A 16,558-nucleotide genomic window follows, 5' to 3' on the forward strand; every position below is an offset into this window, starting at 1 on the left:
ATTAGGCTCTCAGGTGGCCAATGCGGATCGCCAGGTGGTCAGTGCGGGCTCTCTGCTCCAAAACAAAAGGCTCCAGTGATGGACTACTAGTTTGTATTGAGATTGTAGTCCATCACTGGAGCAAGCTTGGAGCGGTGGAAATAAGAAAAAAAAAAGTGTGGGGTGCAATATAGTGAAATGGAAAGTGTAAGATTATACAGCAATCAATGCAAAATGGCACTGGCTATAGAGGACTACAAATCCCAGCAATACATTATACAGCGCAATGCGGAATTCCACCAGCTATAATGAACTATTGCTGGGACTTGTAGTCCTCTATAGCTGGTGGTATTCTGCATTTCGCTGTATAGGGGACTTACTGTATACAGCACAATGCAGAATACCACCAGCTATAGAGGACTACGAGTCCCAGCAATAGTACATTGTAGCTGGTGGAATTCAACATTGCGCTGTTTAATGTATTCTTGCTGGGATTTGTAGTCCCCTATACAGTGCAATGCCACCAGCTATATAGGAGTACAACAAATCCCAGCAATACATTATACATGAATCTGGCAGCAGCAAGGGTGAGGCGGGTCTGGAAGTGGCAAGCATGATGCGGGAAGGAGGTGCCGCATGTGGAGCGTGGATGCGGGCGGGTCTGGCAGTGGCAAGCGTGAGGCGGGGAGGAGGTGCGGCGCGCGGCGTGTGTGAAGCCGTGAACATAAAGGTCTACTTTTATTGCATAGAGGTCTATTTTCCTTTTATTGTACAGAGGTCTTTTTTTTTTTTACAAAACCACAAATATCTATTGTTATCTTCATTTTTATACACCTACTTTACAATTGCTATTGCTATATGATACATTATGGACTAAGGCTCCTTTCACATGGCTGCCTGACAGTTCCAATCATGCATGGATCACCTACTGATCGTAACAGTTCGGAATGGATCTCACCATTGTGACATCTGTGTCTGTCCATTTTGTGATGGGGAAAAAACTGAACTTACTGGATCCATGTTAGGTCTATTGGGAGTCGGCTGTAAACAGACATGTGTCCGTTTACATCAGATTACCTCTGATGCGTCACGATCAGATCCACCAAAATGGAACTCTGATCCACTTGGTTTTCCAGACCTGGCTGAAGTCAGGAGGTAATCGGATGTAAACAGGTGCATGTCCATTTAGGTCAAGCTGGCCATAGATTAAAATTGGGCTTTGGGTCAAATTCGTCTGAAAAACGGAAAATAGGTGGACCTGATTGGACTGTTAGCCTGACGCATCATTTGTGGTCATTCTTCTAAATGTATTTATAATGTAACAGCGTATTTGTTTTAGTTAATTTAAGCCCATTGAAATTACATCTTTGCCCTTAATATATCTTTTTAGGTTTCATGGAACGCATTCATTTAAAGTAACCCTAGAAACACATTGGCTGTCTTGATAGGACCTTTTATTAATAATTTTTTTTATATCTGGATCAATTTATACAGCTATTATCCTTTCACTCCATATAACTTTATGAGCACAGGCTTTTTAGACCTACTGCTTTATTTGGCACAAGCTCATTTCATTCCTTAGTGAGCAAGTGAGCAGGTAAAACGTAGATACATGTCTTCTTTATTGCATATTATTGGAACAGAAGGCGCAAAAACAACATTACTTGGATGTCGAATATGCACAGCAAACGAGCATCACATTGAACATCAGTGTATAATTTGCTAAATAGATTGAATGATCACATTAAACCTAACATGTCGTTATGCACGCATACATTGGTATGCTCATTCAATCCTGCAATGCAAGTGTTCCCTCAAAACTACTTTGGGCACCCTCTTGCTCTATCCTTCACTCTCTTACTCTCTTAAATCTTTCCCTCTCTACTGGCATATTTCCTTCCCCTCTAAAGCATGCACTAGTCACCCCAATACACAAAAAACCCTCACTGGACTCTACCAACCTCAATAATTTCCTTACTCCCATTCACCTCTAAACTACTAGAATGCCCTATCTACAACCGCCTGAGTCACCACCTCACTAATAACAACCTTTTGCACCCCTTTCAGTCCGGCTTTCGCCCCCTACACTACACTGAAACCGCCCTCCCAAAACTCACTAATGACTTACTAACAGCTAAAAACATTCGCCACTACTCCTTACTCTTGTTATTAGACCTTTCTGCTGCTTTTGACACTGTTTCCATCTGCCGCTCCACAAAAAACTCCACTCACTTGGCCTACAAGATTCTGTTCTCTCATGGTTCTCCTACTACCTAGCTATGCGCTCCTTTAGGGTCACCTATAAATCGAATTCTTCCTTTCCTCTTTCTGTATGGGTCCCCCAAGGCTCTGTCCTCTTGGACCACTCCTCTTCTCCATCTACACTTCGTCCCTAGGTCAGTTAATAACATCACATGGTTTCCAATACCATCTCTATGCCGATGACACTCAAATATATCTTTCCATTCCACAACTCACCCCCTCAGTGTCCTTGCGTGTCACTAATCTACTAACTGACATATCCGTCTGAATGTTACAACACTTCTTAAAACTCAATCTTTCAAAAACTGAGCTTCAGATATTTCCTCCACCCCGTGCACCTTCCCCCACCATTTCAGGTTGAGATTGATAACGCAACTATCCGTCCCTCGCCTCATGCCAAGGTCCTAGGTGTCATCCTTGAATCTGACCTCACCTTTCTTCCCCACATCCAATCACTATCCAAATCTTGCCGCCTGCACCTTCCTAACATCTCCAAAATACGGACCTTCCTCACCAATGAAACCACAAAATTACTCATCCGCTCCCTTGTTATCTCTCGTCTTGACTATTGCAGCTCCCTCCTCATTGGCCTTCCACTACACAAGCTATCCCCCCTTCAGTCTATCATGAATGCAGATGCTAGATTCATCCACCTGACCAACCGCTCAGTGTCTGCAACCCCCCTCTGTCAATCCCTACACTGGCTTCCAATAACCCAAAGGATAAAATTCTAAATATTAATAATCACTTCCACAACTCTGCCCACAGATATATCTCAAACCTTGTCTCAAAATATCACCCTAACCGTCCACTCCGCTTATCCCAAGACCTCCTGCTTTCCAGCTCCCTTATCAACTCCTCCCATACTCGCCTCCAGGACTTCTCTAGAGTCTCTCCCATCCTCTGGAACTCTTTACCCCAACCTGTCCATCTATCTCCCACCTTGACTGATTTTAGGCGTTCACTAAAGACTCATCTCTCTAAGGAAGCCTATCCCACCTCGAGCTAACTACTGAACCATCACGTTCTCAAACAATTTATCCCCACACAGCTACCTCCTTATTTATCACTTCTCCCTCCCTATTAGATTGTAAGCCGTCACGGGCAGGGCCCTCCTTACCATCTTGTCTTGAATTGTATTGTGATTGTAATGTCTTCCTTTCATTGTAAAGCGCTGCACAAACCGTTGGCGCTATATAAATCCTGTATAATAATAATAATAATAATAATAATACATATTATTTAAATGATTCTAATATACAGAAATCACTAAGGAATTCTTGTATGTTTACCTCCTATTAGCAATAATGATCAACTAATGATCAACTAGCAAATTTGGAACAGTTATCTGGTCTATTTCATCCCTTATGGGAAGAGTGTTATTTGACCTTATTTGCAAATGAGGTCCAAACATAAAGGAAAGAAGTGAATCACAAACAGTGGTGTGAAGTGAGCACAATTATTATTATTATTATTACTACATAGTATTTATATAGCGCCAACAGTTTGCGAAGCGCTTTACAATATAAGGAAGACATTACAGTTACAATACAATTCAAGACAAGATGGTAAGGAGGGCACTGCCCCAGAGGGCTTACAATCTAAAAGAGGAGGGGGGAAATGATACATGAGGTAGCTGTGGGAATGAATTATGTGAGAATGTTAGAGATAAACTGTAGCAAAGTACAATATCTATGGCACTTGGAGGATTTAGACCACAGTGTTATATTAGACAGGACTGCAGAAGCAGTATGGACTTTATTGTTTTGGCATTTTTTTTTGTAGATTTGTATATACATCTTTTACTGACTTATTTAAATGTTATGCAATTGGGTGCTGAAAATATGCAAGCAAGCTCCTCTGTTGGAAAAAGATTTTGGAGCTCTAGTAGACCACAGACTTAGCAATAGCATGCAATGCCAGACTGTAGCTAACAAAGCTAGCAGACTATTATCATGCATACAAAACGGTATTTTTATCTAGAGGCAAATCCATAATTCTGCCACTCTACTTAACACTGGCTGGCCTCATCTTGAGTATGTGATTCAATTTAAACTTGAGAGAGTGCAGAGAAGTACAGCAAAATTAATAAGGGGGCTGGGAGACCTAGGTCCCATTTGTTTTTCAAATCAATTTTTTTTATTGAAGATTTTCCAATTTTACATATAAAAAAAACACAAGGCTCATCAACATAAGGAGTCAACAAGAATACAGTGACATAAAACATCAACAAGAAGAAAAGAAGAGCAAAAAAACCCCCACACAAATCAGTTAAAGTAATAGATCATCCCATATTACCTTTGACAGAGTGTTACAATGCCCCTAATCATGGCATGTGACATACCCTGAACATGTGTCTCATCAAGGTAAGTCATTAAACTATAAAGAGGGCTATACAAGTTTTACAATCAGTATCGCCAATTAAAATTAGGGGTAGCAGAGAATGTCAGGAGTGGACTTAGGTTGTAGTTAGAGAAGAAGTTAGCCGGTTCATCCATCTTTCCCAAATGGGATAGAATTTAGAAACATTGCCCCTATGCTGATAAGTAATTTTTTTCCAATGTTAAAAGTTGGTCCAACTGCTGCGTCCAGGCTACGACCAATGGAACTGTAGAGGACATCCACCTGAGAGCAATAACCTTTCGTGCTCCAAAAAGGGCCCTAGATAGAGCGATAATGGTAAGTTCGTCCCATGAAGAAGAGTCAAATGCCCCAAGGAGACAAGCCAATGGGGAACAGGGGAGCTGGACCATAAATATAGAACAAATAGTATTCACAATACTGATCCAGTATCTCACCAGCTTAGGACAACACCACAGAAGTTGTATAAGAGAGCCAGGCTCAATGCCACACTTAAGGCATTAAGAGTCTGTTCTCACTCCAATTTTATGTAAGAACTCCGGGGTATGATAAGTTCTATGTAAAATTAAAAGCTGAGCCAGCCTATGAGAGGAAGACAGATAGGACATACCAACAGAACACAGGGTTGCCTCCCATTCTTCCTCTGTTATCTGCCCTATGTCATCCTCCCAGTCAGACCTACATCTAAGAGAGTATTTTTCCAAAAAGTGAGATAAAACCCTTTGTATGTGGGGAGGAAAATACTTTGTTCAAAAGCTTAACATCAGATATAGTTACACCACCAACCCCAGGGGGAGCAGACAGGGCATGGCGTGATTGAAAACATTGATAAAATTGTGTCTTATGCAGGAGAAATTTAGATTGGAGCTGTTGGAAGCAGCAAAGGGTACCAGAGTCATAAACTTGTGGCAGTGTCTGAATCCCTGCCCTCTGCCAATGAATAAATCCATGTAATTTATGTACTTCAGGCAATTTCCAATTGTTCCAGAGTGGGGTAATGGTGGTATAATCTGAGAGACCAAGCAAATACATAATGCCACCCAGACCTTGGCAATCATTTTAGGTGTAGGGAAAGTGGAGTGGGTTAATAATGTGGTTTCCAATAATGTTAGAGGAGCCTGCCTTCCAAACATATGTGAAAAAATTGAGTGTTGACGGGGAGATCATGTAACCGGGACCAACCCGTTAGATAAGGTTTCACCAAACTCCGGCCCTCCAGCTGTGGTGAAACTAAAAATCCCTTGATGCATCTCTCTCCGGAAGTCATGTCTGTGGCTGTGAGAATCTTGAAATGCTTCATGGGACTTGTAGTTCCACCACAGCTGGAGGGCCGGAGTTAGGCTACCCCTGCATTAGATGTTGAAGTTGCTAAGTTAAATAATAGAGCCAGGGGTTTGGAAGAGACAATCCTCCCCGTTCCTTAAGATATTGAAGGGACTTTAACCTGAGGCTGGGTGGCCTACCTCTACAAATAGGATCCCTAAATAAAGAACTAATCCTTCTAGATATTTTTTGTGGGTTCCAACAGAGAGCAAGGACATGGCTGAAGTAAGAGAGGTCTGGGTGCCCGCCAGGAATAGGAGTGTGTCATCAGCATATAGAGCAATATAGAGCAATTTTGTCCTCAAGGCTTCCTCTGATAAACCCCCTAATAGCAGAAGAAGTACGAACCAAGGAGGCCAGAGGTTCAATACCTAAGGCAAAAAGCAGGGGTGAACAGGGACACCCCTGACCAATGCGTCCTTTTGCATTGGGAAAGAGGGGGAGAGAGTGTTGTTCACCTGTAACCGAGCAGAGGGAGCAGCAAAGGGCAAATATATATACTGTATATCTATCTTATTCAGTTCCTGTTATAGGGTGAAAAAGCTCTGTACCTATTTCCCAACTATCCTCCTGAGCTGTTACCTTGTCACGCAGGCTTCTAATGGAGACTAGAAGTGCTGTATTAAAATGCATTCCTGAGGCATGACCCGCAGTTCAGGAAACCTGCCCTGAGAAATACCATGTAGCCTTCATGGTGAGCATGTACAGTATGTAGTGGCTGCAAAGAGGATGTAGGAAAACAGCAGAAATTGAATAAAGGAGGTAAAAAGTTACAAACCATATTTCATTTTATAAAAAATGGTATTGTTTATGACAGGCAATGTTGTACATTTACGGTTTACACCTAACTGCGGCTCATCTACCCTCATCTTCCTGTCAGGAGACACAGGGAAAAGACCCTCATAGACTTCTACTGTGCAGGCACATCCAGCAGTGCGAGGTGTTGGGTGCTGAATGTAAACAAATGTGGGAGTCCCCAGGCACACGATCTCAGTAAGTATGCATCTGTGGAAGCGGAGAGGGACACAGAGAATAATTTCTTTAAAGGAAACCTTTCCTGAGAGAAGCATAAAGGCTGTAATTTCTTCTTCTTACTCTGCAAATACTAGTTTTATGGCTGTCATGTTTATACTCTTCCAATACTTTGTGTCAGTTTAGCTTTAATAGGAAAGCAAATAAGGACATCTGACCTTTGTGATATGCATAATTGCCCCAAGTCATTGACCCAAACATTACTGAATTCACTGAGTCAATGTAATATCCAGGGAATTAGCATCAGCAGGGAGCTATTAGGTCAGCAATGGCTGCCCCCATTTGTCTTTCGGTATAGATTTCATTTAACACAGTTCAATGAATGGGCACATATGCAAGTGTTTAATATTGGGAAAACATCTTCTGTTATATTATAACTATAACCATTATAACTTTTTTTTGGTAAATGAAACAGATTTTAAGTGCACATTTGTGATAAAGCAGCTAGACATGTTCTACTTCTTTCAGTAGTCAGTAGGAATGTGGCACTGTGGGGAAGTAACGGTGCGGAAAAGCTATGCTTTCCACTTGATGCCTATAATGTGTGCAGTGGGAATGAATGCTTGTTTCACTGAGTCCCTTTCAGCTTTCTACCTCAGTCATGACAGCCAAGGTAAATGAAACACTGTGTACATGGTGGGAGCTGACAACCTTATCTCTGCATTACATGGGCTTCCACAAGGTTTATTGATCAGAAGCTACTTCCATCCTGGCAGCTGTTAAGCTAACATGACTAGAGGATTGAGGTATGTAATATCTGTTGCTCAGATATTCAGAGTCAGGATAGTATTCACATCTCTCAGGGTCACTGAAAACACTGATACTATATGATATTCTGTGAAGTCCATGGTTTCAGGGTCATCATTGATTTGTTTTTGTCACTGAGCATAAAAAAAAGTGAGAACGAGCCTTACTAAGGGGATGCTGTGTATACTAGTTGGCAATGCATGTGAAAGATGCTCGGGAATATTGAGTGCAGAGAGGAGCCGTATAGATGCAGCAGGTAGCAGCTAGTGTATATGTCAACACATGGACACTGAATACAGCTATAGAGACCACTCTATTCAGCATCAAAGCTGCAGCTAGAGCATTGGCTTGTTTCCTCTTCTCTGTCATTGCCTAGTTACTTGCAGGCTGAAAGGTTTCTCTCTGTGACTGTAAAGAGGAGGGGGAGAGGAGAAGGGGGAAGTAGCAAAAGAGGAGGAGGAAGATGTGAGGGAGACTGAAGGGACTGTGGATACTACAGCAGTCATATCCTAGCCTGTCTTACCTCTAAAGTATCACTTGCTACTGTCAAAATGGACATTACCTTGAACAGCTCCTTGCCACCTGCTGACATTCTGCTTAACACTACCACAGGAGCTCTAGGTGTTAATGCCACCTTGTCTGCCATACCATGTCCATTTGGTGTCTTGGGGAACATGACCAGGCTGGATGAGAACCAGTCCTTTCTTTGCAATGGACGAGACATTCCCCCTGAGGACAACTCTATCATCGTAGCAATCATCATTGCTGCTCTCTACTCCATGATCTGTGTGGTTGGGCTCTTTGGCAACGTTCTGGTCATGTATGTCATTGTCAGGTAAGCAGATTGATGCCCCCCTCCCTTGGCCATCAGCATGCCTGCCCTCCTTCTCCATCTCAAAACATTTCAGGTACTACTACACCTTACACTCTGAGGAACCTTAAACCTCAGACCCACCACTGTTACCTTCTCATACCTCTCCAATTCATTCACAGTTGTTATTACCAATATTAGACATATGGAGAGTTGAAGAATGAGAAGCCAGAAGTGAATAAAGTAGATGATAGAAGTACAATAAGGGCATGGCGGGGTTAAGTGATCTAAAGTTGATAGAGCCGGTAGGCTAGGGGGTGACGGTGAAAGTGTTAAGTGATAGGAGGGGAATTATTATGAGGCAGTGAGGTGTAAAGGAGTGATATTTGGAAGGAGAAATGAAGCGTTCACAAGAAAGAAGTGTAAGTGAAGGGTTTACTGAAAGAAATGATAAAAGTGAGAAATTCAGGTTAAGTGACTTATAACTGAGAAAGGGTAAAGCTAAAGCAGGCAATGGTTTTGTCAGCTCATTATAATTACATATTCGTAAGCCTCTTAACTCAAGTATGGTGAAGGAATTAATTTGTTTACAGTTTATTATGTACAAAAAAAAGGTCAGACACAAATGTTCATTATTTGCCATTGCATTACCTTTCATCAGATAAGGCATTGTGATTTGAACTAGTATGCCAGGTTGCTGTTTGAGATACTCATACAGCAGACTCCTGTCTCTTCTCTTCACCTCTCTCCATGTAAACTCAGAAATGACTATGTGCTTCTGCTTTGATATTGCTTGCGTGAGGTTGTTCAATAAGCACTGTGCTGGTTGAGGAAAAGGAAATGTACAGAGAGAAGGACTAAATTAATCTCCTGCTGATCACATTACCAATATAAGACAGTGAATTATGGGGACATGACAAGGAGTCTGGAATTGTCTGAGGCTACACTAGTTTTCTTTTTTTCACATCAGATATTATGGTAGTGAAGCAGGGGCATTATACAAAGCAGACCCCCCCCCTCCCTAGCGGAAGAACAGGAGCCAAAGCTTATGATTAATAACCTGCACAACACACTCTCTTCCTCAACCATGTCAGTCATTCTAAGCAAGAATTAAATGCTTCTTTGCAATCCTTAATCTTACTGACTGGTCTGCTTTAATTGTGTTTAAAGGACTGGAAAATGACTTCTTAATGTCTATACTGATCAGAAAAACTGCATACTGTATATGGTAAAACTATATACAATTTCATAAAGTATTAACACCATTGCACGTATGTACAAACCTAGTATTCATTAACAATTTCATTTTATTTAATATGAAATTGTTAAAAAATACCATTGATGTGCAAAAATCTATATACATTCTGATTGGCTGTTTTAGGATACTGTATTGTTCATTGCATTTTGCCCCACTAATATGCCTGTTATTACACAACTCTATATGTCTAACTCATTTTACATATTTTTTATTTTCTTTTATTTAGTATCAAAAAACACAATATTAGGGCCGGTATCCCAAATTTGTGGGGGTTTTTTTTTAATCCCGTAACTCAACCCAAAACAAGCCGACAAGTTGAATAACTTTCCGGTATTTTATATCTCACAGAAACTCCAGTGGAATGGCATCCCCACCAGAATTCTCAGTTCTCCCCACCTGCTGTGGACAATGCCAGGCCAAATGAGGGTGTCTTTCCTTAATATTGAAGACAGATATCTTCTAGAAGTCCAGCTATAATAAAGTGATACCTTTACATATTAAAATTATTGTGGGTAAACCTCCAAGAATCTGGTGATTCATCCCAACAATACCCACCAAAAACTAAAATAGAACTTGTGGGTGGACATATGCTTTAAAATCATGAAACGTAGAACCTCTATCAATTAAGTTCTGCTTGATAACATAAAGTAGTACAAAAATAAACTATATCCACTGCTAATAGCAACCACCTTCTCATCAGTGTTATTTGTCTTAGCACTCTAAACTACAATTGAAGGTTATTAGGTGGGTTGCTCTAAGTAACAGCAGAACATTGCTTGAAATTTGTACATGTTAATGAATTACTTAATACTAATTAACTGATTTCCAAAGCCTGAAAATCATGAAAAGGCCTGTCTGTGTTTATTCCCTTAATCTATTATTAATTAATACATAACATTAATTAATGAATGCTTCTGTGCATATGTGGAAATTGACTAATACTTTATTTATGAATAGAGGCATATTTATGAAAGGTTACAATATATAGATTGTTATTGTGTTCATACAAAATCAATTTTGCAATTTTAAAGTCACTCTATCATTAGGATCACAAACTTTATCTAAAGCAACTTTGTAAAAGAGGGGGACAAATACTTACCTTTCTAAGGGTCCATGTGTTATAACTTGCTCATTCCTCGCTGCTGCAAGTGTTTTGAACACCTGCTCCCCCCCACTATGTGCTGTGTTTCTTCCCACCAACTTGTGGTTCCTCTAGTGAGGTGGGAGCTGGTAGGAGGAACCCAAGTGGATAGTGAGGGGAGCAAGTATTGGACTTATTTAAGAGTACATCAGCTGGGGATCAGCCTAGTGGAAACATTTTAACACACACCTTTCCTGCAGTTTCCTTTTTGGTTCTACCACTGGAAAATTCAATATGGATCCTCTACGTTTACAGGGTGACTGTACTGTTGATGAAGTTAGTTATCCTAATGACAGTCACTTTAAGCAGTTTTGGGCAATTCATGTGCATCGTTTTCCATATTTTTTCACCAATTAAATAATCTGGCAGCAGCTTTTTTTTTTTGTACATGCTTCCAGTGTGTGAAGATTTTCTCAGCTCTTTTTAGGCTGAAATGTTCCCTAATATTTGGCATCACTTGGTGTAATTTTCTTCTTAATGGAATCAGGAACTGCCTGAGAGACATACAGGGTTATTCACAAAAGGGTGAAGAGTTTGGAGGAGGCAGGAGAAATGAACAATCTAGGACAACATAGCTGATTTGGAAAAATCTCCAATTCAGCTCACTTTCCAGTTCAGCTATGTTGCCCGAGATTGTTCACTTCTCCTGCCTTCTCCAAACTCTTCACCCTTTTGTTAATAACCCTGATAGTTTTTTCCCATTTTTTTTAGGTTCAGTTGTTTGATTTGATTTTTTTTTCTTGATATTTTTTTAACCAATCTAATTTTTAATATGTTTATATTCTGTGCATTCAAATTTTATAAAATAGATTAAGAACAAAAATAGAAACATCAGACCACATTTGTGTAATTAAAGGAAGTAATTTTATTACAATAGGCCCCCTTTTTATTAGAAAATAACAATTACACAAAAAAAGAAAATAAACATATTTTGACTACAACAGGAGAACAGGAAAGCAGAGCTTTAGAGTTACATTTAGCACCATGGATGTGTAAAGACTGCCATCTATAGGGCATTGGATTTCCAAATGTAATTGGCAGCAGAGCAGTAAACAGCAGGAACAACAAATAACATACATTTGTAGTATAAGAAATGAGCAAACATACAGTAGCTGCTTTCTATACTTGGATCATTGTTCTTCAAAACAGAGAGCTATAAGAAAAACAGGGGCTTTTATATTCCCAAATAACATCTGAATCAGGAGATAATATTCCCACATGGTGCTTATCCTTATGCTTCAATTTTGTGGAGTAATCTATTCTTTATTAGAAGCATGATATTGTTAGATTACATAGCGCACTCTGTTTTTCTTGTAATCCATACGTTTAACAGCTCTTAAACTGTCCATTGAACCTTTCCTTTAGAATTGTTTCCGGATCGCAGATAAATGATTAACTATATGCATGAATGAAACAGAAGTATCTAAATGGATAAATGTATGCCAGAATCTATTTAAACTACCTATTTATCAAGTTGATTCCTGTTTTGCCTTAAACGTCACTACGGTCTTTGTCTATGGCCCAACATTGATAGCTACTCTATCGTTTTCTCTAAAAGTGATCATTTAACTTTTATTAATTGATATGCATAGAGGCTCAACACATTATCACTGTCCCTCATAGAGCCTAATCCCTCTGTCCCTCCTTTCTCTTTAATTGCCCCTCTTTTTTGTTTGATGTATAGACCTCTATAAAAATGCACAAAAACGACCAAAAGTCTTATTCTACACCAAACCTTTCATCAAACATGTATATTATTGTATTTGTTACTTTAAAAAGCCAGCATTAAAGAGAAATAGTGGTGAAAAAGCCCTTGTGGGTTTATCCAACCATTTTTTATATTACCTGTAAAGGTGAACTCTGGGGTAGATATAATATACAAATTAACAAAGCTGTGCAATAATTATAACATAAAGTATAAATAAAGCTGGACATACACGTTTAGAGGGTTATTCACAGATGAGGCAAAGGATCCAGGCATAGCTTCGGCCGCCTGAGCCGTTCGGTTTAGTCGAACCGAAGGGCTGCTGTAAGGGCTATTCACCATAGCCTGAACAGCAGCCGAGCGGCTCCGCTGAGCCAAATTCATAGGCTTCGGCTTGGCTGAGCCCTAGTGACACCTGAAGCGTGGAGAAAGGTCGGTCAAAGGGCCGACCGTTCTCCACTCAAATGACAGCTGGGAGGAGCCAGTCGGGATCTCACGGCCCGCTCTGCCCAGTTGTAATGACAGATAAGCGCATCTCCAAATGACCTGGGTATGCTGATCTGTCATTAAACAACTACAACTGTGCCCAGTTATTTTTGTTTTGCCCAGGATAGAAGACTCTGGTAGGTGCTGGCCAATAGTAAACAGTTGTCACCGCTAGCTTTGCCCAATTGTTTATATTTTGCCAGCATCTGTCAGACTCTGCATTATGTGGCGGGAGTTCATCGCATGCGGTCAGGTCGGCGTGCGTCCTTTTTTTTACATTATTTTTTTTATTTTGCCATGTCGTTGTCTTCATGGACAATGCTAGACGTCATGATCGACTCTGGATTACATCAGTGGATCCATTTTTTTGGGGGGGGGATTAAATAAAATACTTTTTTTTAATTAAAGGATTTTATTCTAAAGTCTAATGTCTTTGTTAAACTTTTGGTTTAACCCTTTAGTGAATGGGTAGGGGTATAAGTACCCCTTACTCATTCACAACGGGGGGAGCGCACCAAGGTGCCACTTTATCAAAGGGGTACACCAAAGTGAATTAGCCCCCCTGCCCACAAACCCACAACCAATGGACAGCCATTGTGACCATTACCTCATGCATGCTTGAAGTCTTTTTTGTTAGGAATTGTCTCACCACCTAAACCACATCAGAAGTGAGTAATTCCTTCTTTTTCTTTTCTTTGATACTGAGTATTTGCTTGCCTAACACAGCGCTTGTGTCCAATATCAGTGACTCTTTGTGACCATCACTAACGGTCACTAGATTCTCATCTACATCAATCAACACAGGGCGATATCAGGGAGGACTTGTTTGTCATTTTAATTGATTTTAGATGTTCTTTGTCAGTAGGTGTATTTATATGTTTTTCTACTTTTATTATTAATTCTCATTAAAATTTTGTTACATTATCATTACCTGTTTGATTATTATAGACAGCTCCTATTTTGGGATTCCGTATTTTCGGGGAACTTTGCTTATTATAGATTGACGCTGGAACCCAGGAGTTTTTTGTCCACTTTATTGTTATTTGAGGCGCTTCTCCTTTCCCCATTTGTTATTAAATGCAATTGTCACAGGCATGATAAACACTGTGTGCATTTCTGCAGATTAGGGTTGAATTACTAAAGTACATTTTTACTTAGCTCACCAAAGCTTCAACTAACTAATATTGTCATTTTAGATAAACTGCTTATGTTAGAAAGACTGTCCATGTTAAGGGCACTGCCATGTGTGAGAGACTGCCTTGTTAGGGGCACATATGTTTAACTGACATCCATTGCTATGTTAGAAACACTGCCAAGTTAGAGAGGCTGTCCGTATCATATGTCTTGCCTGAGGAAGGGAATCCTGTGTGACCCTGAAACTTTGCACTTGTGTGATGTGTCGTATTGAAGTCAATAAAGACACGTCCTATCTGTAATTGGAGTGTTCTATTCATATCATGCCCATATTAAAGACACTGCCATTTTCAAGTGACCTTTAGCGTTATCTGTAGACTAGTGTCATGATAGATAGGCAGGCGCTGACCAGAATAATTGTGTCACTTATTTTTATGGCTTACTGTGTTTCCCGGTATAGAAGCATGAATCTCCAGCTGCCATTATTGGCTTCTCTTACCTTTTATAATCAAAGACTAAACATTTTTTGTTCGCACAATGCAAGATCACAAATGCTGTTATAGGATAACAGAGTGGTAAAACATAGAACTAAAGATTTTGCATCCTAAAATATCTTTGATGTATCTTTACATTTTAAACAGCAACTGCAGGCAGGGAGATAGGAGGCTTATTCCACTGGAATGCATGCATTAATATTTGTTGGTACATTGATGTGCATCTCAGGTGTGCTGTATTGCATTTTAAAGGAAACCTGTACTGAGAGAAATATGTAGGCTATAATTGCTGAACTATTATCTTCATTAGGGAGGCACCGGTATCGAGTACGAGTACCAATATTTTATTTTCTGTACTCGCCGATACCAAATACCGATACTGGAAGTCACATTAAGGAAGCTGGGTGGGGTGTAATGACTCACTACTAGGGATAGTCCGCCCGTTGGATTCGAACATGAGTTTGAATTGAACATCGGTCGTTCGAGCCGAACTTTATGGGATGTTCGTGGTCTGTTCGACCTCACAACGTCCCATACTGCAAAGAGCCCTCCGAAGCTCTAATTGGTTAAAGACTTGCACCTGAACACAGGTCAGGTGCAAGACTTTGCCCAATCAGGGCTCAGTACTCATTTGGAGCCATGATTGGGCAAAGTCATGATCACTCTGCCCAATCATGTTTCGCCTATCAGATGCCGGCAAACTACACAATTGGGCGGAGCTAGCTGTCACTGCTAGCTGCGCCCAATTGTTTATGTTTTGCCGCCATCTGTCAAAATGCCATTATGCGGCTGGAGTTGGCGGGGAGAGGGCGGGGAGAGGATGGGGCGGCGTCCGGCGTTTTTTTTTCTCATTATTATTATTTCTATTTATTTTTTTTATTTCGTTGGTGTCATGGACAATGCTGGACGCCGTGATTGACCATGGATTATGTCGGTGGATCCATTTTTTGGGTTTGTTTTTTTCAATAAAAGACTTGTCAAAAACATGTCTTTTGTTTTTTTTTCAATTAAAGGATTTTTTCAAAAGTCTGGACTTTTTAATAACTATTTTATTTAACCCTTTAGTTTATGGGTAGGGGTACAAGTACCCCTTACTTATTCACAAGTGTGGGGCGTGGCATCTAGTTGCCCCTTAAATAAAGGGGTACACCTATGCAAATAAGCCCCCTTGCCCGCAGACCCACACAACCAACGGGTCAGGGTTGTGGGGACGAGGTCCTTGTACCCATCGACACGGAGGGAGGGGGGGTGATCGCTAGTCCCCCCCTTTCCGGCCCTGCCAGGCCTAAGCTCGGATCAAGTGTCTGGTATGGAATTTTATGGGGGGACCCCACGTTTCCCCCCCCCCATTTTTTGGGGTGGGGTTCCTCCTTAAAATTCCTACTAGACCTTAAGGGCCTGGTATGACTTTTAGCGGGAACCCCACACCCTTTTTTGTTTGTTTTTTTTTACATGGGGTCCCTCCTCACTATTCCTACCAGACCTTAAGGGTCTGGTATTATGCTTTTTGTAAAAAAAAAAAAAAAAGGTCCCTCCTAACATTCCTACCAGACCAAAAGGGTCTGGTATTGTTTGGGAGGGGGAATTGCACATGTTAAGAGTAAAAAAAGCAAATGTCATTTTTTTTTTTTTTTAGAAATGTCAGTTTTGCCGGCAGGTTAAGGGGATCCCCTCAGGCACGGTATTTGAAGGAATTTTTAATTTTCATTCTTACCCTTTAAGTGATGTTAAAATCACTGCTCCTTTAAAAATGTTTTTTTTGTTTGTTTTTTTTCATTGATTCCTGTCCCCCAGGGCACTACCAGGAACCCCATACACCTTTTAT

At 40.5% G+C, this 16,558-nt stretch overlaps 1 protein-coding gene across 1 annotated transcript in view; it reads left to right on the plus strand.

Moving 5' to 3' along the window:
• Nucleotides 1-8,204: 8,204 nt before the first annotated feature.
• OPRM1 (opioid receptor mu 1) overlaps nucleotides 8,205-16,558 on the plus strand; it is an 83,653-nt gene continuing 75,299 nt past the window's right edge. The window contains exon 1 of the mRNA XM_018557215.1: nucleotides 8,205-8,539. Coding sequence (XP_018412717.1) covers nucleotides 8,256-8,539 — 284 coding nt within the window. The 5' untranslated portion in view covers nucleotides 8,205-8,255. The remainder of the gene's footprint in view (nucleotides 8,540-16,558) is intronic.

The sequence above is a fragment of the Nanorana parkeri genome, unplaced genomic scaffold (genome assembly GCF_000935625.1).
Source record: "Nanorana parkeri isolate BGI_ZX_2015 unplaced genomic scaffold, ASM93562v1 scaffold273, whole genome shotgun sequence".
NCBI lineage: Eukaryota > Metazoa > Chordata > Amphibia > Anura > Dicroglossidae > Nanorana > Nanorana parkeri.